Below are 20,267 nucleotides of genomic sequence, written 5' to 3'. Positions count from 1 at the left end.
TTAGCTAATTTTTTGAAGTACTTTTTTTTAAAAAAAGTTATAGTCTCCTACAATTTTATTTTGGTGTAAGAGTTATACTTGGAATCATGAGATTATTGAATAAAACTAGAGAGTTTTATTGTCAGTGATATATTGTGGTAGATCAGACCTTGTAGTTTGACAACTATAGGAAATCATGAACCATAAGTGTAATTCTAAATGTTTTTTTTTAATTTTTTTAAGCGTATTTATTTCTTATGTCATCTTTGTAGATACAATTTTGAAACTCAATTTGTGGGTCATAACATAATCAGTATTCTTGTGGAAAGATCCTTAATTGTTTAATTAGATTATATTTCTATGCTACTTCCCTCCCCCAAATATCCTGAAAAGTAATCTACAGTTGACATTTTTTTCCTCATGATGGTGTTTTTATGTTACAATAAGTCTTCTAATTATATAATTAGGTCATTTAGGCAGTGTGTCAGTCATTAAATATTTGTTAATCAGTCATGTCAGATGTTACTATGATATCAAGTAAGAGGAGGAAAGAATAGTGACAGTGACTTTGAGATTTTCTCTAGCAACTGTTAAATGCTTAGTTGCAGGTACTGAGCAAGGGGATCAATGGGCTTAAGCAGGAACAAAGGATGTTTCCTAAGGAATAGACTAGTAATTTAGTTAGTAATTGTTCATTATGAATGTTATTCATATTATTCAAAACAGAATGTTATTCAATTATTCAAAAACAGAAAATAAGGCCAAGGAGATAAGGCTGTATCTGTTTACTCTTATCATACTAAATGAGCATTTTTAAAATAAATGCATGGTGACACTTAAGCATTATTTAATTTTGAAGGAAAAAGAACCATTGGTTGACTATCTATTCAGTATTAAATAAAAGTTTAGATTGTGAGTACAACATCCATTCATGGTAAAACCGTCAACAAGTATATTTAGAGGGAACATACCTCAACATATTAAAGACCTTGTGTGAAAAACCCACAGCTGGCATCATACTCAACGGAGAAAAACTGAAAACTTCTCCTTCAAGGTCAGGAACAAGGCAAGGAGTCCACTCTTACCACTTTCATTCAACATAGTACTGGAAGTCATAGCCACAGAAATCAGACAAGAAAAAGGAATAAAGGTATCACATTGGTAAGAAGTCAAACTTTCACTATTTGCAGATGACATGATAGTATATATAGAAAGCTCTAAACAGGCATAAACTTAATCAAATCAAGGGGGTGAAAAACCTATAATCTGAAAGCTATAAAACATTGGTGAAAGAAACTGGATGACACAAACAAATGGAAAGACATTATACGCTCTTGGATTGGAAGAAGAAATGTTGTTAAAATGCCTTTACTACCCAAAGCAATATACAGATTTAATGTAATCCCTATTAAAATACTAACAGCATTTTTCATAGAACTAGAACAAACAATCTAAAATTTGTGTGGGATCCCAAAGACCCCAAATAACCAAAGCAGTCTTGAGAAAGAACAAAGCTGGAGGTATCACATTTCACTATTGTAAGTTTTGTTACAAAGATGTATTTTTTAAATGTAAAGTTTTTATTAAAATTCCAGTTTACTAATGTACAATGTAATATTAGTTTCAGGTGTACAATTTAGTGATTCAGCACTTCCATACAACACCTGGTGCTCATCACAAGTGTACTCTTTAATCCCCATCACCAATTTAACCCATGTCCCCACCAACTCCCCTCTGGTAACCATCAGTTTATTCTTTATAATTAAGAGTCTGTTTCTTGGTTTGCTGCTCTCTCTCTCTCTCTTATTTCTTTGCTAGTGTGTTTCTTAAATTCCACATGTGAGTGAAATCATATGTATTTGTATCTCTCCAACTGACTTAGTTCACTTAACATAATACTCTCTAGCCACATGAGTGACGGTGAGCATCATTTCATGTGTTTGTTGGCCATCTAGATATATTTGGAAAAAATTTCTCTTCATGTCTTTTGCACATTTTTTAATTGGATTATTCATTTTTGGGGGGGTGTTGAGATTTATAAATTCTTTACAGATTTTGGATACTAACCCTTTATCAGATAATGCCATTTGCAAATATCTTCTCTCATTATGTAGGTTGCCTTTTAGTTTTGTTGATTATTTCCTTCTGTGCAGAAGCTTTTATTTTGCTAAAGTCCTGATAGTTTATTTTTTATTTTGTTTTCCTTGACTCATGAGACCTATCTAGTAAGAACTTGGTATGGCTGATGTTAAAGAGGTTACTGCTGTATACTCCTCTAAGATTTTAATGGTTTCAGGTCTCGTTTTTAGATCTTTCCTCTGCTTTGAATTTATTTTTGTATATGCTGTAAAAAGTGGTCCAGTTTCTTTCTTTCTTTCTTTCTTTCTTTCTTTCTTTCTTTCTTTTTAAAGATTTTATTTATTTGACAGAGAGAAAGAGAGAGTGCAAGCAGGGGGAGGAGCAGAGGGAGAGGGAGAAGTAGGCTCCCCACTGAGCAGAGAGCCTCACACAGGGGTCCATCCTGAAACCCCGGATTGTGATGTGAGCTGAAGGCAGATGCTTAACCAACTGAGCCACCCAGGCACCTCTGGTCCAGTTTCATTCTTTTGCATGTTGCTGCCCAGTTTTCCCAACACCATTTGTTGAAGAGACCCCCCCCATTGGATATTCTTTCCTGTTTTATCAAAGATTAATTGACCATGTAACTGTGGGTTTATTACGGGGTTTTCTATACTGTTCTGTTGATCTGTGTGTCTTTTTTTTTTTTTTTTTTTTTTTTGTGTGCCAGTACCATATTGTCTTGATCACTACAGCTTTCTGTTATAGTTTGATGTCCAGAATTGTGATGACTGTAGCTTTGCTTTCCTTTTTCAAGATTGCTTTGGCTCTTCAGGTTCTTTTGTGGTCCCATACAAAATTTTTTTTTTTAATGTTATGTTAGTCACCATATAGTACATCATTAATTTTTGATGTAGTGTTCCAAGACTTATTGTTTATGTATGACATCCATTGCCCCATGCAATACATGCCCTCCTTAGTACCTGTCACCAGGCAAAACCATCTCCTCCCCCAACTAAAATCCGCAGTTTGTTTCTCAGATTCTGCAGTCTCTCATGGTTTGTCTCCCCCTCCATTCCCCCCGACTTCATTTTTCTCTTCCTTCTCCTAATGTCCTACATGCTATTTCTTATGTTCCACAAGTAAGTGAAACCATATGATAATTGACTCTCTCTGCTTGATTTATTTCACATGGCATAATCTCAGCCAGTCCCATCCATGGTGATGCAAAAGTTGGGTATCCATCATTTCTAATGGCTGAGTAATATTCCATTGTTTTATAGACCACATCTTCTTTATCCATTTGTCTATTGAAGGGCATCTTGGCTCTTTCCACAGTTTGGCTATTGTTGACATTGCTCCTATGAACATTGGGGTGCATATGGTCCTTCTTTTCACTACATCTGTATCTTTGGGGTAAATACCCAGTGGTGCAATTGCAGGGTATAGGGTAGTTTTCTTTTTTTAATTTCTTGAGGAACCTCCACACTGTTTTCCAAAGTGGCTGCCCCAACTTGCATTTCCACCAACAGTGTGAGAGGATTCCCCTTTCTCCGCATCCTCTTCAACATTTGTTGTTTCTTGCCTTGTTAATTGTTGCCATTCTAACTGGTATAAGGTGGTATCTCAATGTGGTTTTGATTTGAATCTCCCTGATGGCTAAGGATAATGAACATTCTTTCATGTGTCTGTTAACAATTTGTATGTCTTCATTGGAGAAGCATCTATTCATGTCTTCTGCCCATTTTTTGACTTGATTGTCTGTTTTTTGGGTGTTGAGTTTGAGAAGTTCTTTATAGATCTTGGGTATCTGTCCTTTGTCTGTAGTGTCATTTGCAAATATCTTCTCCCATTCTGTGGTTGCCTCTTTGTTTTGTTGACTGTTTTCTTTGCTGTGGAGAAGCTTTTTATCTTGATGAAGTCCCAAAAATTCATTTTCGCACATTGGCCACAACATCTTCTTTCAAAACATGTCTCCAAGATTTCATACAAATTTTAAGACTATTTTTCCTTGCCCTGTGAAAAATGTTGGTGGTATTTTGATAGGGATTGCATTAAATGTGTATACTACTTTTGGTAGTATAGACATTTTAACAATATTATTCCAATCCATGAGCATGGAATGTTTTTCCATTTTTTTGTGTCATCTTCAGTTTTTTTCATTGTGTTTTTTTAATTTTCAGAGTACAGATCTTTTACCTCTTTGGTTAGGTTTATCTCTAGATATCTTAAGGTTTTTGGTGCAATTGTAAATGGGATTGATTCCTTGGTTTCTCTTTGTGTTGCTTCATTACTGGTGTGTAGAAAAGCAACAGATTTCTGTACATTGATTTTTGTATCTTGCAACATTACTGAATTCTGTATCAGTTCTAACAATTTTTTGGTGGAGTCTTTTGGGTTTTCTTTATGAGTATCATGTCATTACAAACTGTGAAAGTTTGACTTCTTCCTTGCCAAGTTGGATGCCTTTTATTTCTTTTTGTTGTCTTGATTGCTGAGGCTAGGAATTCAGTACTGTGTTAAATGATGGTGGTGGGAGTGGACATACCTGTCTTGTTCCTGACCATCTATGAGAAAAACTCTCAGTTTTTCCCAGTCCAGGATGATTTTTTTTTCATATAAGGCCTTTATTATGTTGAGATATTCCCTCTAACTCTACTTTGTTGATGGTTTTAATCATGAATGAATGTTTTATCTTGTCAAATCCTTTTTCTGAATCTATAGAAAAGAACATATGGTTCTTGTGCTTTTTTTTTTTTATTAACGTAGAGTATTATGTGAATTTATTTGCAAATATTGAACATCCTTGCACCCCAGGAATAAATTGCACTTGATTGTGGTGAATGGTTCTCTTAATGTACTGTCAGATTTGATTTACTAGTTGTTTTATTGAGAATTTTTGTGTATGTGTCCATTAGGGCTATTGGCCTATAATTCTCTTTTTTAGTAGAGTCTTTGTCTGGTTTTGGAATTCGGGTAGTGCTAGCCTCATAGAATGAATTTGGCAGTTTTTGTTCCATTTTTATTTTTTGAAATAGTTTAAGAAGAATAGGTATTAACTCTTCTTTAAGTGCGTGGCTGAACTCCCCTGTGAAGCTATCCGGCCCTGGACTGTTGTTTGTTGGAAGATTTTTTGATTACTGAATCAGTTTCTTTGCTGGTTATTAATATGTTCAAGTTTTCTATTCCATCCTATTTCAGTTTTTGTAGTTTATATGTTTTGTCCATTTCTTCTAGGTATGTCCAATTGGTTGGACATAGAGATATTTGTAATATTCCTTATAATTGTTTGTATTTCTGTGATGTTGGTTGTCATTTCTCCTCTCTCATTTTAGATTTTATTTAATTAGGACCTTTCTCTTCTTGATAAATCTGGCTAGGGGGGTTATCAATCTTATTTGTTTATTTATTTATTTATTTTAAACCAGCTCTTGGTCTCATTGATCTATTCTCTATTATTTTTGTTGTTGTCTTTTGTTTGTTTGTTTTTTAGTTTTTGTATCATTTATTTATGCCCTGAACTTCAATATTTCCCTTCTGCTGGCTTTGAGCTTCATTTGTTGCCTTTTTCCAGCTCTTTTGAATGCAAGGTTAATTTGTTTATTGAGATTTTTCTTGCTTCTTGAGGTAGGTTTGTATTGCTCTAACTTAACTCTTAGAATTGCTATCCCAAAGGTTTTGGACCATTGTGTCTTATTTCCATGTATTTTTTTTTAAATTTTTTCTTTGATTTTCTGGTTAAGTTGTTCATTGTTCAGTAGCATATTTTTTAACCTCGCTTAAGCATGTGGTGGTCTTTCCAAATTTTTTCTTGTAGTTGACTTCATGTTTCTTTGTGTTGTGATCAGAAAATTTGCATGGGGGTGCCCCTGGGTGGCTCATTCAGTTAGGCCTTTGACTTTTGATTTTGGCCTAGGTCATGATCTCAGTGTCATGAAATTGAGCCCCACATTAGGTTCTGTGCTGCACATGGAATCTGCTTAAGATTCTCTTTTTTCCCCTTCCTCTCTCTCTCCCCGTCTCTGCTCACCCAATCCCTTTATTCCCCTCTCACATCTTTTTCAAAAAGAAAGAAAGAAAGAAAAGAAAAGAAAAGATTCATTGTATGATCTTTGTATCTTTGTATTTCGTAAGGTCTTATTTGTGACCTATTGTGTGATCTATTTTGGAAAATGTTCCATATGCACTTGAAGAGAATATGTGTTCTCTTGCTTTAGGATAAAATGTTCTGAATAGATCTTTTAAATCCATCTGGTCTAGTTTGTCATTCAAAGCCATTGTTTCCTGGTTGATTTTCTGCTCAGGTGCTCTGTGCATTGATATAAGTGAGGTGTTAAAGTCCTGTTATTGTATTATTAACAATGAGTTCTTTTATGTTTGTTATTAATTGTTTTATATAGTTGGGTGCTCCCATCTGGGGGCATAAATATTTATAATTTTTAGATCTTCTTGGACATGTAACTTCTTTGTATATTTTGAATACTAAGTCCTTATCAAATACATCTGTTGCAGATATTTTCTTCCATTCAGTAGGTTTTCTTTTATTTTGTTGTTTCCTTTGCTGTGCAAAAACTTTAAATTAGAGGTAGGTCCATTAGTTTATTTTTGCTGTTTCTTCCCTTGCTTCAGGGGACATATCTAAAAAGATCTTATTAGGGCTGATGTCATAGAAATTATTTCCTGTGTTCATTTCTATGATTTTTATGGTTTTCAGGTCTCACATTTAGGTCCTTAATCCCTTTGAGCTTATTTTTGTGTACCGTGTAAGAAAATGGTCCTGTTTCATTCCTTTGCACATGGTTGTCCAGTTTTCCTAACCCCATTTGTTGAAGAGCCTGTCTTTTTCTCATATGTTCTTGCCACCTTTGTTGAAGATTCATTGACCATGTAATTGTGGGTTTATCTCTTTCTTTTTTTTTCTTGTTCCATTCTTCTTTGTGTTTATTTTTTTGCCACTACCATACTGTTTTGATTACTGCAGCTTTTTCTCCTGAGGCAAGGGAAGCAATCTTAATCCAGAGTTATTGAAATATTTATTTATTAAATTCCCCATATAGTTTCCCATCCTGTAGGTGTACTTTTAAAAATATAACACCTTTATTGAGATAAAATTCATATTCCATACAGTTGGCCAGTGGAAAATGTACTTTTCATTGGTGGTGAGTATATGTTCAGAAGTGCAACCATAACCACAATCAAATTGAGCATATGCTTATACTCCCAAAAAGATATTGTTAACCCCCTTAGCAGCCAATTTCCAGTTTTTCTCAGACTCCCAGGCATAGGCAACTACCAGTCTACTTTCTGCTTCTTTACTTTTGCCTGTTCTGGATATTTTCATTAAATGAAAACAAAATCTGTGGTCTTTTGTGAATGGCTTCTTTCACTTAGCATAATGTTTTCAAAGTTTAACTACGTTATAGCACATATCATTACTTATTTTTATTTATAAATAATAATTGATTATATGGATATTCCACTTTTTTAGCAGTTCATCAGAGATGGGCATTTAGGGTATTTTTACATTTTAGCTGCTAGGGGTACACTGCTTTGAACATTAATGTATGAGGTTATACATGGACATATGTTGTAAATTTTCTTGGGTGTATACTAAAGAGTGGAATTGCTGAATCATATGGTAACTCTGTTTTTATCCTTGTGAGCAACTGCCAAACTATTTTTCAAAGTACACCATTTTTCAATCCCATAAGCAACATATAATTGTTCCAGTTTTTCCACATCCTTGTCAACATTTTTTATTGTATGTCTTTTTTTTACATAAAAATTATTTATTTAAAACATTAAAAAATTTTTTTCTTCACATTTTTCTTTTTTTTAAAGCTTTTATTTAAATTCTAGTTGGTTAATATACAGTATAATATTGGTTTCAGGAATAGAATCTTAGTGATTCATATAAGAATCATAAAAGATCTTACATTTAAGATCCAGTGCTCATCTCAATAAGTACCCTCCGCAATACCCATCACTCATTTAGCCTCTCTTCTGGCCCCTACCCCTCCTTCAACCCTCAGTTTGTTTTCTATAATCAAGAGTTTCTTACGGTTTGTTCTCTTTCTTTCTTTTTCCTCTTTTCCCTTTATCTGTTTTATTTCTTTCTTTAAAATCTGTTCTATTTCTTTAATTCCACATATGACTGAAATCATATGGTATCTGCCTTTTACTGACTGACTTATTTCACTCAGTGTAATACACCCTGGATCCATCCACATCATTGCAAATGAGAAGATTTCATTCTTTTTGACGTCTAAATAATATTTCATTGTATATATTGTTATGTCTTTTTCACTGTAGCCACCCAAATAGGTTAAGAAGTGGTATCTCATTTTGACTAGCATTTCTCTGGTAGCTAATAACGTTTAGCCATACTTCTTATGCATATTGGCCATTTGTATATTTTTGGAGAAATGTTCATACCAATCCATTGTTCATTTTTTGATTATCTTATTAGTGAGTTATAAGTCTTCATATATTTTAGATGAAAATTTCTTATCAGGGGCACCTGGGTGAATCAGTGGGTTAAAGCCTCTGCCTTCGGCTCAGGTCATGATCCTAGGGTCCTGGGATCAAGCCCCGCATTGGGCCCTCTGCTCAACAGGGAGCCTGCTTCTTCTTCTCTCTCTCTCTGCCAGCCTCTCTGCCTACTTGTGGTCTCTGTCTGTCAAATAAATAAATAAAATCTTTAAAAAAAAATTTCTTACCATATGTTACTTTTTTCCTGTTCTGTTGGTTGCCTTTTAACTTTCTTGGTGGTGTTCCTTGTAGCACAGAAGTTTTTAATTCTTATGAAATCCAGTTCATCTCTTTTGTGTGTGTGTGTGTGTGTCATTGCTTGTGCTTTTGTTTTTATGGCTAAAAACCATTGCCTAATCCAAGGTCTTAAAGATTTATTCCTATATCATCTTCTAAGAGTTTTATAGATTTATCTCTAACATTTATATCTATAATTTATTGTTAATCTTTATGTGTGCTGTGAAATAAAGATCAACTCCATTCTTTTGCTTATGGATATTCAGTTATCACATCATTTCTTAAGAATATTCTTTCTTTATAGAATTGTCTTGGAATCCTTGTCAGAAAATCAATTGAACATAAAGATAAGGTTTCTATCTAGACTGTCAGTTATGTTCTATTGGTCTGTATCTGTGTTATTATGCCAGTACCACACCATCATGATTACTGTTGCTTCATAATAAGTTCTGACATCAGGAAATGGGACTCCTCCAACTTTGATCTTATTTTTCACAGCTGTTTTGCCTATTCTGGTTCTGGGTATTTTGGTTTTTCATATGAATTTTGGAGTCAATATGCCAATTTTTGTAAAGAAATCTGCTATGATTTTGATAGGGATTGTGCTGAAGCTGTAGATAAATTTGGGGAGTAACATCCTAATAATAAGCCTTCTAATTCATAATCATGGACTGTCTTTCCATTTATCTAGGTTTTCTTTAGTTTCACTCAGCAGTGGTCTGTTTTCAGAACCTATGTTTGACACATTTTTGGTAAATATAGTTTAAATAATTTGTATTTAATCCTCTTAGAATTATTTTTTATTTCATTTTTGTTTTGTTCATTGTTTCATACATTGTGTGTAGATATAAAGTTGATTGTTGTATATTGATTGATCTCATGTTCAGCATGCTGGCTACAGTGATTATTAGTAATGTATTAGTCAGGGTTCTTCATAAAAACTGTATATATATAAAATATAATGTATAACAGGTATATAATATTAATATATTATATATATTTATATATTTTACAGATTAATATATATAAACATATATAATATAAACTATATGTATATATATACTGATGTCCAAACTCAACCAGGCAGGTTCCACATTTTCTTCCTGTCACCTTATCATGTGCTATTCAGTTCCTCAGTGGTTGGATGTTAGTCCACCCAGTTGAGTGATAATTGGGGAAGGCAGTCTACTTTGGTGAGTCCACCAATTTAAAAACCAATCTAATATGGAAATACCTTCTTATACCCACCCCAAAATAATGTTTAATGTGGACATCCCATGGCACAGTCAAGTTGACACATAAAATTAAGCATTATTTTGCTAATAGTTTTTTACTGGATTTTAGGATTTTTTATATACAAGATCACTTCTTCTATAAGTAGAAATAGTTTTACTTCTTATTTTGCAATTTGAATAGATTTTGTTTCTTTTGTTTGCCACATTATTTGGATAAAACTGCCAGTATTGTTCTGGATAGATGTGCATCCTTATATTTTCCTGATGCTAAGGTTGGAAGGATTCAGTTTTCAGTGTAAAGTAAGATGTCAGCTGTGGTTTTTAAATAAATATTCTTTATTAACCTCTTAAATGAATTAGTGGCTCTTTGTGGCCTGTTGTGAGTTTTTATCATGAGAGGTATTGAATTTTGTCAGATGTTTTTCTGCATTTTTTTGAGATTATTGTGTAAATTTTTGTCCTTTATTCTATTGATGCAGTGTATTATATTAATTCATTTAGGGGATATTAAACCAACCCTGCATTCCTGAGATAAATTCCATATGTATATTTTAGAAGTATTTGTGAAGAATTGGTATTGATTGTTAAATACTTTGTAGAATTCAGCATTTAAGCCATTTCAGCCTCAAATCTTCCTTGAATCACCTTTACTATCTTAATGATTCCTTATTTTATGATTCCCTATACATTAATAAGTCAAGTAAAATCTTGGATACATGCTCCTTCTCTATATATAAGGGAATCCTGTCTTATCTTTTGGGAAAGTGTACTTTGACAGCATGGTGCTTTACTCTTGTCCCTTATCAGTGACATTAACAAAGACTATCCCAAAGACAATGATAACTATGACCAAATTTGAGGAAAAAAAAAACCAGATTAATCTTTAGTTAAGATAAAAAAGACTTTGCATTATAATAACTTTTCATTGACTTGATGGAAAGATTAAAATTAAGGGAAGGGGGTGCCTGGGTGGCTCAGTGGGTTAAAGCCTCTGCCTTTGGCTCAGGTCATGATCCCAGAGTCCTGGGATCGAGCTCTGCATTGGGCTCTCTGCTCAGCAGGGAACCTGCTTCCCCTTTTCTCTCTGCCTGCCTCTCTGCTCACTTGTGATCTCTGTCAAATGAATAAAATAAAATCTTTAAAAAAAATTTAAAAAAAAACTAACGGAAATATACAAAAAATTCATCTAATAGGGATGGCTGTGTGGCTCAGTTGATAAAGCATCTGCTTCCTGCTCAGGTCCTGAAGTCAAGTCCCATATTGGACTCCCTGCTCAACAGGGAGCCTGCTTCTCCTTCTCCCTCTGCATGCTGCTCCCCCTGCCTGTGCTTTTTCTTTCTCTGACAAGTAAATAAAATCTTGGGGAAAAAATCTATTAAGATATAAAGTGTAATTAATGAGCTAGTTACATGATGTCCAATTTATACTGAAAAGAGCGTTGTGTGTTTTACATCAAGATACATATTATATATGAAAAATAATGTTGTAACTAGATTTTATAACCTATTTAGTACTTAACAGTATTCTTTAGTATTAGAGTATGTCTTGGTCCTTATGAGTTTGTGGTCATATATATGGCTCTGAATCCTGGCTCTGCCACTTTATATGCTCTATGATCCTTTGGCAAATTATATATCCTTCCTACCCCAGTTTCCTTATTTATAAGTTGAATTTAATAACACATTCCTATTATGTATTCAGAAATATGTAGTGAAGAACCATTCTTACATGTTAGACATTATTGTTGGTTGCTAAGAAGACCCATTGAATAAGATAAATGCTGTTAAAGCACCATGAATACTATACAAAATAATACTATACATGAATACTATACAAAAACCATGCATTAAGATCTATTTTTAAATGTTTTATTCAGTTATGGAATGCCAGTTTGATTATTTTTAAATAGATCACAGTATTATGGTTGTATATTGAAATAGTTCATCTATTTTGTCTATATTTTTCTAAATCTTCATGAAGTTTTTTTAAATCTTTTTCTGCTATCTCCAATTTCTGTATCAGACCTATGGGTCTGCTTTATTGATTCATTTTTTTTCACTGACTATCAGGCATTTAATCTGTCTCATCTTATGCTTAGAAGTTTTTGATTGGGTGCTGGACATTTTATATAAGATGATTGACGATAAAGATTAAATAAAAGCCTAGCAAACTTCTGATAATGTATCAACAAGTCGAGAAACAGTTAAGGTTATTTCTGTTGTTTATTATCATCAGTATTCTATAATGTCTAGGAATTTGTATTTATGATCAAAGTTAGTCATGGAAGCAATGTATGTGTTGTCAAAGATCTTCAAAAGTATTGTAAACAAAAACTAAAGGAGAAATTAATACTTTAGTTTCATACCACTAACTATATTCTACCATCTCTTCTTTAAAACATATTTTTATAGCAGTTTTGTATTTACAGAAAAGCTGTGAAGATAGTACAAAGAATCCCTATATAGACCTGTACATTATTTTCTCTACTATTAATATCTGACATTACTATAGCACATTTATTACAATTAATGAAACATTATCTCTGTTTTATTACTAACTAAAGTCTGTGATTTCTTCAGATTTCCTTAGTTTTTACCTAGTACCTTTTTTCCTTATCTAGGCTCCTGTCCAGAATAGCATAGGACATTTAGTTGTCATATTTCCTTAGGGTTTTCTTGAGTGTTATATATTCTCAAAACTATCCGTATTTTTTACTTGACAGTTTTGAGGAGTACTGGTCAAGTACACTTCTTACTTTTGACTAGAGAAAACAATACTCCCCAAATATTCAAGTTATTCATTCTTAGTCAATAATGACAGGATTGTACAATGTTTGAACAGGTTTGGTTCTAAAAACTCTTGATAAAATGAGTAGTATTTTAAGTTATTCTATATAAATCAAATGTATGAAAGGAAGTAATGAGAGATGAGCTTGACAAGGTCTCATCCAAGAGTAGTGGTTAGTTTCATCTGCTTATTTGCTTAATAGTATGTGATTGAAGAATTAGATAATCAACACGAAGTGTCATATTTAGTCTCTCTGGACAAGCCAGATGAGAAAAAGGGAAAGAGGATCCTAGATGCTTTTAATTTAGTTAAATGAAAGATAACTTGAGTTTAACCGTTTTTTTTTTTTAACATTTTAAGATTTAAATTTGTTCAGTCTACCTAACTTACCTAGTTAAAAATGAAAAGGATAATTCTTGTCAGGGTATAGTTAGATGCTTTGTGAAAGAAAGCTATTTACAGAACATTTGTACTTTAAATTTTGATTTTCCAAAATTGATTAATTGTTTATTTATTAATATACCATATATTGAATATTTCTGCATGTCAGGTTCTCTCCTAGTTATTATTTGATGTTTACTGATGGTAAACATTATTGAAACCTCTATATTTTATACATGACTTAATCTTCAACTTAATCTATGACCTAATAGATTACTTAATAGAGAACTCAGTCTGTTACCTGATAGAAAATTGGATCATATTTTGAATGTTTAAGGTGCATTGTTACATAATAAAATTTTATTTTATTTTATTTTTGTAGAACTATTATGGAGCTGCTAAGATGATTTTTTCTGACAACCCACTTGGTCTGACCTGTGGAATGGTATGTCCAACTTCTGATCTTTGTGTAGGTGGATGCAATTTGTATGCCACTGAAGAGGGACCAATTAATATTGGTGGATTGCAGCAGTTTGCTACTGAGGTATGTAAGTGTACATATTGCTCTTTTTTTGTCCACCCCTAAAGCACAAAAATCTTAGAATGACTTTAATTCTTAGTGCTCTTTTGATATCTAGCATTTTTAATGTAATACACAGCTAACATGTGTTTTATGCCATAAATAATATTTTTATTCAACAAGGGTTATAAAAATTAAACTTCAAAAACCCTATGTCAAATTAATTGCAGTTCCAGAAAGTCATTAAAATATTCTGAGTGAAAGTTATGTAAATTAGAGGGTCTAAAGAAAAATGTATTCATTAACTATACATTGGAGAGTGACAAGAGGACCCCATTTTAAAAAGGCTATCATGCCTGATTCTTTTTCCTGAAATTCTCTTTTAACTTTTACAGCTTGAAATAATATGTCAGCATTATTTTGTGGGTTTTTTTTTTTATTAATAGACGTTAGAGAATTTTCAAAACCCCTAACTGAATAATATTCTTTAAAATTACATTTTATAAACTTTTAGATTAGGAGCATGTGTGTTATTTGGATACAAATTATAATAAAACAAAAGCTTTTAATCTCACCATTTTGATTCATAGCTTTCTCTTTTATGAATCCTTCGTCAGTAACTGATACTCCGGGACATCTTATGCTCTCTGGTGTGCCCTCTTTGGAATGAACTACCAAGTTATTTTCTGTGTATCATTTAAATGATCAACTTATATCAAGGTTACAGTAGATTGTATAATCCTTGTGGTCCAGTTGGCTAGAAGGCCAAATTAAACGCCTGTCAACACTAGGTTTTTACTTAATGACTTCCCTGTCTGATTTTGTCAACTGAAACACAATGTATTCTTTCCTTTTAAGACCCTTCCCATAATATCCCTCAAGATTAAGTCTCACTTTGCTGTTAGTAGTAAATCAAGGTTATTCTTCTCTGCTCTCTGACAAGTTAATTCTAAGCAAGGCCTCCTAGTAATGAGAAAATAGAAACAATTTGATGTTGTACATTGTCACAATCAATTATAGGAATTAATTTGTTTTCTTACCAAATTCAAAGTTGCATTAGGCTTACCTGAACATTGCAAGGTATGAGCTTTATACCCTGGGAAAATCCTTAGTTGATGGAGACTAACTTGAACTCTTCTGTATCTTTTTTTAGGGACTCACTGTTTCTTTATTATAGCAGGGCAAGTTTGCACAGATGAAGTAAGTGAAAGGGCATACAATATGTGTATGAACTAACACTGCATTTTAAAACAAAATGACTTAAAATAATATTATTACTTTGTTGGTGTCCTGGATGACAGACGCCATTCCTCTGAGAACTCTCACTTGTTGATTTAAATTGAGGTACAATTGACAAACACTATTATAATGGTTTCAGTTGTAAAACAGTAATTCAGCATTTCTATACATTGTGAAATGGTAGTTATAAGTCTAGTTACAACCTGTCACCATACAAAGTTAAAGCAATATTATTGACTTTATTTCTCAAGCTGTACATCACATCTCAGTGACTTATTTATTTTATAACTAGAAGTTTTTACTTCTTTTTTTTTTTTAATCTTAATTTTTTATTTTTTATAAACATATATTTTTATCCCCAGGGGTACAGGTCTGTGAATCACCAGGTTTACACACTTCACAGCACTCACCAAAGTTTTTACTTCTTGAACCCTTCACCTATCCCCTGCTCAGCACCCCTTTGCTCTGGCAATCACCAATGTCTTCTCTGTATCTATAAGTCTGGGTTTTGTTTCACTATGTTTGTTCTGTTTTTTAAATTCCACGTGTAAGTGAAATCATTTGGTATATGTCTTTTTTCATCTCACTTATTTAAGTTGGCACCATACTCTCAAGGTCCATCCTTGTAGCAAATAACAAGATTTCATTCTTTTGTATTCCTAAGTAGTGTTCCATTGTGTATACATGTTACAGTTTCTTTATCCACTAACCTGTTGATGGATACATAGGTAGCTTCCATATGTTGGCTGTTATAAATAATGCTGAAATGAATATGTGTGCATTTCTTTTAGAGTTAGTATTTTAATTTTATTTGGAAAAATACCCAGTAGTTGAATTGCTTGATCATATGGCAGCCTTATTTTTTTAGTTTTTTAAGGAACCTCCATAATGTTTTTATAGTGCACCAATTTATATTTCCACTAACAGTGCACAAGAATTACCTTTTCTATATCTCCTTGCTGATACTTTTTTTTTTTGATAAAGGCAATTCTAGCAGGTGTAAGGTGATATCTAATTGTGGCTGATTTTCATTTTATTCTTGATTAGTGATACTGAACATCTTTTCATGTTTATTGGCCATCTGTATGTCTTCTTTGGAGAAAAAGGTCTATTCAGATCCTCTGCTTAATTTTTTAACTGGATTATTTGAGTTTTTGTTGTTGTTACTGAGTTATAGTACTCAGTGTATATTCTTTATATGTTGTGTTCTTTATGTAATTTTGATATTAGTCCCCCTTTGGATATATGATTTACAAATATTTTTCTCCCACATAATAGGTTGCTTTTTCATTTCATTGATTTTTTTTTCTGTGCAGCTTTTTAGTCTAGTGTAGTTCCATTTGCCCATATATTTATTTTTCTTTTTTCTTTTGTTTCCTTTGTCTTTCGAGTCAAATCTAAAAAAAACATTGTGAATATTAATGTCAAATAGCCTGCCAACTAGCAGTTTTATGGTTTTCGGTCTTACATTCAAGCATTTAATCCATGTTGAGTTTATGTTTTGTGTACGGCATAAGAAAATGGTCCAGTTTCATTCTTTTGCATGTAGATGTCCAGTTTTTCCAGCACGTTTTATTGAAGAGACTGTCTCTTCCCCATTGTATATTCTTGCCTCCTTTATCATAAATTAATTGACTTTGTATGTGGTTTATTTTGGGGCTCTGTATTATGTTCTGTTGATACATGTGTCAACAGAATATTGTTGATATATGTGTCTGGATTCATACCAATACCATTTTGTTTTGATTACTATAGCTTTATAGTATAGTTTGAAGTCAAGGAGTGTGATACTTCTGGCTTTCAGCTTATTTCTTAAGATTATTTTGCTATTTGAGGTCTTTTGTGGTTTTGTATTAATTTTAGAATTATTTGTTCAAGTTTTGTGAAAAATACCATTGGAGTTTTAATAGAGATTGCACTGAGGCTCTAGATTGCTTTGGATAATATGGAGAATATTTAACAATATTAATTTTTCCAATTCATGAACAAGGAATATCTTTTTGTTTGTGTCTTCAATTTCTTTCATTGATGTCTTACTATTTTCTTTTTTTTTTTTAAAGATTTTATTTATTTATTTGACCGACAGAGATTACAAGTAGGCAGAGAGGCAGACAGAGAGAGAGAGAGAGGAGGAAGCAGCTTCCCTGAAGAGCAGAGAGCCCGATGTGGGGCTCGATCCCAGGACCCTAGGATCATGACCTGAGCTGAAGGCAGAGGCTTTAACCCACTGAGCCACCCAGGCGCCCCGACTATTTTCAATGTACAGGTGTTTCATCTCCTTGGTTAAATTTATTTTTAGGTATTTTATTCTTTTGGGTGGGATTGTGAATAGGATTGTTTTCTTCATTTCTTTTTCTGATAATTTGTTGTTGGTTTATATAAACAACAGATTTTTTCTATATTAATTTTGTATCTTAGAATTTCATTGAATTCACTTGTTAGTTCTAACAGTTTTTTGTTGGAATCTTTAGGGTTTTTTATACATAGTATCACATATTCTACAAATAGTAACAGTTGTAGTTCTTTCTTTCCAGTTTGGATGCTTTTTATTTATCTTTATTGCCTTATTTTTGAATAGGATTTCCAATATTAAGTTTGATAAAAGTGGGGAGAGTGAGCATTCTTGCTTTGTTCCTGATCTTAGAGAAAAAGCTTTCAGGTTTACAACATTAAGTATGATGTTATCTATAGGCTTGTCATATAAGATCTTTATTATGTTGAGGTGCATTCCTTCTATACTGACTTTGTTGAGAGTTTTTGCCATAAATGAATACAGGGTTTTATCAAATAATTTGTTTGAATTTATTGAGATAATCATATGACTTTTATCTTTCAGTTTGTAAATGTGATGTATTTCATTGATTGATTTGTGGATATTGAACCACCCTTGCATTTCTGGAATAAATCCCACTAGATCATGATGCATGATCCTTTTAATGTATAGTTGAATTCAGTTTGCCAGTATTTTGTTAAGGATATTTACATCTAAGCTCATTATGGAAACACCCTGTAATGTTTTCTTTGTGTATATCCTTGTCTAGTTTGGGTATCAGGGTAATGGCCATCTCCTAAAATGAGTTTGGAAGCGTTTTCTTCTCTTTAATTTTCTGGGAAGAGATTAGGGAAAATATGTATTAAAGCTTTGAATGTTTTGTAGAATTAACCAGTTAAGCTATCCAGTCCTAGATTTTATTGTGCCAAGGTTTCTGATTTCTGATTTCTGACTCAATCTCCTGCCTAGTAATTAGTCTATTCAGATTTTCTGTTTCTTCATGATTCAGTCTTAAAAGATTGTTAAGTTTCTATGACTTTATCCTAATTTGTCTGTTTTATTGGCATATAGTTGTTCAAAGTAGTCTCTCAGGATGTTGAAACTTCTCTTTCATTTCTGATTTTATTTATTTATACTCTATCTTTGCGTGAGTCTAGATAAAGGCTTGTCAGTTTTGTCTGTCTTTTCAAAAAATCAGATCTAGTTTCATTGATCTTTTCTATTGCCTTTTTAAAGTTTCTATTTCATTTAATTTTACTCTGATCTTTATTATTTCCCTCCTTTCAATAACTGTGGGTTTTGTTTGTTCTGACTTTTGTAGTTTCTTTAAACATAAAATTAAATTGTCAGAGATTTTTCTTCTTTCTGAGGTAGTTCTGTATTCTCATGAACTTCCTTCTTAAACCACTTTTGAGGCATCTCATAAATTTTGGTATGTTGTGTTTCTGTTTTCATTTGCTCTAGGTATTTTTTTAAATTTCTTTCTGTTTTTTCTATGACCCAGTAGTTTTTTGGTATCATGTTGTTTAATTCCCATGTATTTGTATTTTTTCCAGTTTTCTTCTTATAATTGATTTCAAGTTTCATACCAATGTGGTTCAAAAAGATGTGTAATGTAATTTCAGTCTTCTTAATCTATTGAGACTTATTTTTTAGCCTAGTGTGATGAATCCTGAAGAATGTCCCATGTGCATTTGAGAAAATTGTGTATTTTGCTGCTTTTGGATGTAGTGTTTTATAGATATCTACCTATTAAGTCCATCTGGTCTAATATATCATTTAAGACTAATGTTTCCCTATTGTTTTTCTGTTTAGATGATCTATCTGTTGTTATAAGTGGAGTGTTAAAGTACCCTATTATTTATTTTATTGCTATAGATTTCTTTTTTTAGGACTGTTAATGCTTGTTTTATATATTTTTGTGCTTCTGTGTTGGAAACATATATATCTATAAATGTTATGTCTTTTTGCTGGCTTAAGACCTTTCTTATTGTGTAGTACCCATCTTTGTCTTTTATTACAATCTTTGTTTTAACATCTCTTTTTTTTTATATGACTATAGCTATAGCAGCTTTCTTTTTATTTATGTGGAATATCTTTTTTTATACTTTCACTTTTAGTCCATGTGTCCTTCCTTTTGAAGTGACGTAGGCAGTATAAAAAGGTGTCTTGTTTTTTACCCAATCATTCACTTTATGTCTTTTGATTGGAGAATTTAATCCACTTACATTGAAAGTGTTTTTAATAGGTGTGTACTATAGCTGTTTATTTTGTTAATTGTTTTTTTAAGATTGCTTACATATTTCCTCTCTGTATCTATTTTCTACTCTCTCTCCTTTGTGGTTTGTTGATTTCCTTTAATGTTATGTTTAGATTACTTCCTCACCTTCTTTTGTTTGTTTTACTCTACATTTTTGATTTGCGGTTATTTTAATGTTCACATATATCATCTTATGTATATTACAATTTTTTAAAGTTGATAGCAAAGTAAGTTTGAACACATTCCAAAACTCTACAGTTTTACTCTCCCCAGTACATTTATATTTTTATTGTCACATTTTACATTTTTTATTTTGTGTATTAATTAATTATTGTACTTTTAAAATTTTGCTTCTTTCATGTTTTAATCATAGTAGATATATAAGTGATCACTCTGCTACCTTTAATATATGTACTTTTTCCAATAAGATTTTTACTTTTGTATGTTTTTCTATTATTTGTTAGTGTCATTTTTTTTTCAGCTTGAAGAAGTTCCTTTAACATGTCTTATAAGGCTAGTTTAATAATATTGAGGGTTTTTTTTTTTTTTTTTTGCTTTTGTTTGTATAGAAAACTATTTATCTCTCTCTCTCTCTCTCTGTGTCAATTCTGAATGATAACCTCGCTGGGTAAAGTATTCTTGGTTAGATGTTTTTCTTTTTATGACTTTGAATTTCATATCACTTCTTTTTGGCCTGCAAAGTTTTTGCTGAGAAATAGCCTTATGGGATTTTCTTTGTATGTTGCAATTTGATTTTTTTTTTCTCTT

The 20,267-nt window shown here is 32.3% G+C and overlaps 1 protein-coding gene across 3 annotated transcripts in view; it reads left to right on the top strand.

Moving 5' to 3' along the window:
- DPYD (dihydropyrimidine dehydrogenase) overlaps positions 1-20,267 on the top strand; it is an 836,293-nt gene that overhangs the window by 202,624 nt on the left and 613,402 nt on the right. For all 3 annotated transcript variants that reach the window (XM_045064888.1, XM_045064890.1, XM_045064891.1), the window contains exon 5: positions 13,591-13,752. In XM_045064888.1, the coding sequence (XP_044920823.1) occupies positions 13,591-13,752 (162 nt within the window). The remainder of the gene's footprint in view (positions 1-13,590; positions 13,753-20,267) is intronic.

The sequence above is a fragment of the Mustela putorius genome, unplaced genomic scaffold, assembly GCF_011764305.1.
Source record: "Mustela putorius furo isolate JIRA1106 unplaced genomic scaffold, ASM1176430v1.1 tig00003853_pilon_pilon_pilon, whole genome shotgun sequence".
Lineage (NCBI taxonomy): Eukaryota > Metazoa > Chordata > Mammalia > Carnivora > Mustelidae > Mustela > Mustela putorius.
Note: the sequence above shows the minus strand (reverse complement) of the source record. Positions and strands in the feature narration are given on the sequence as shown.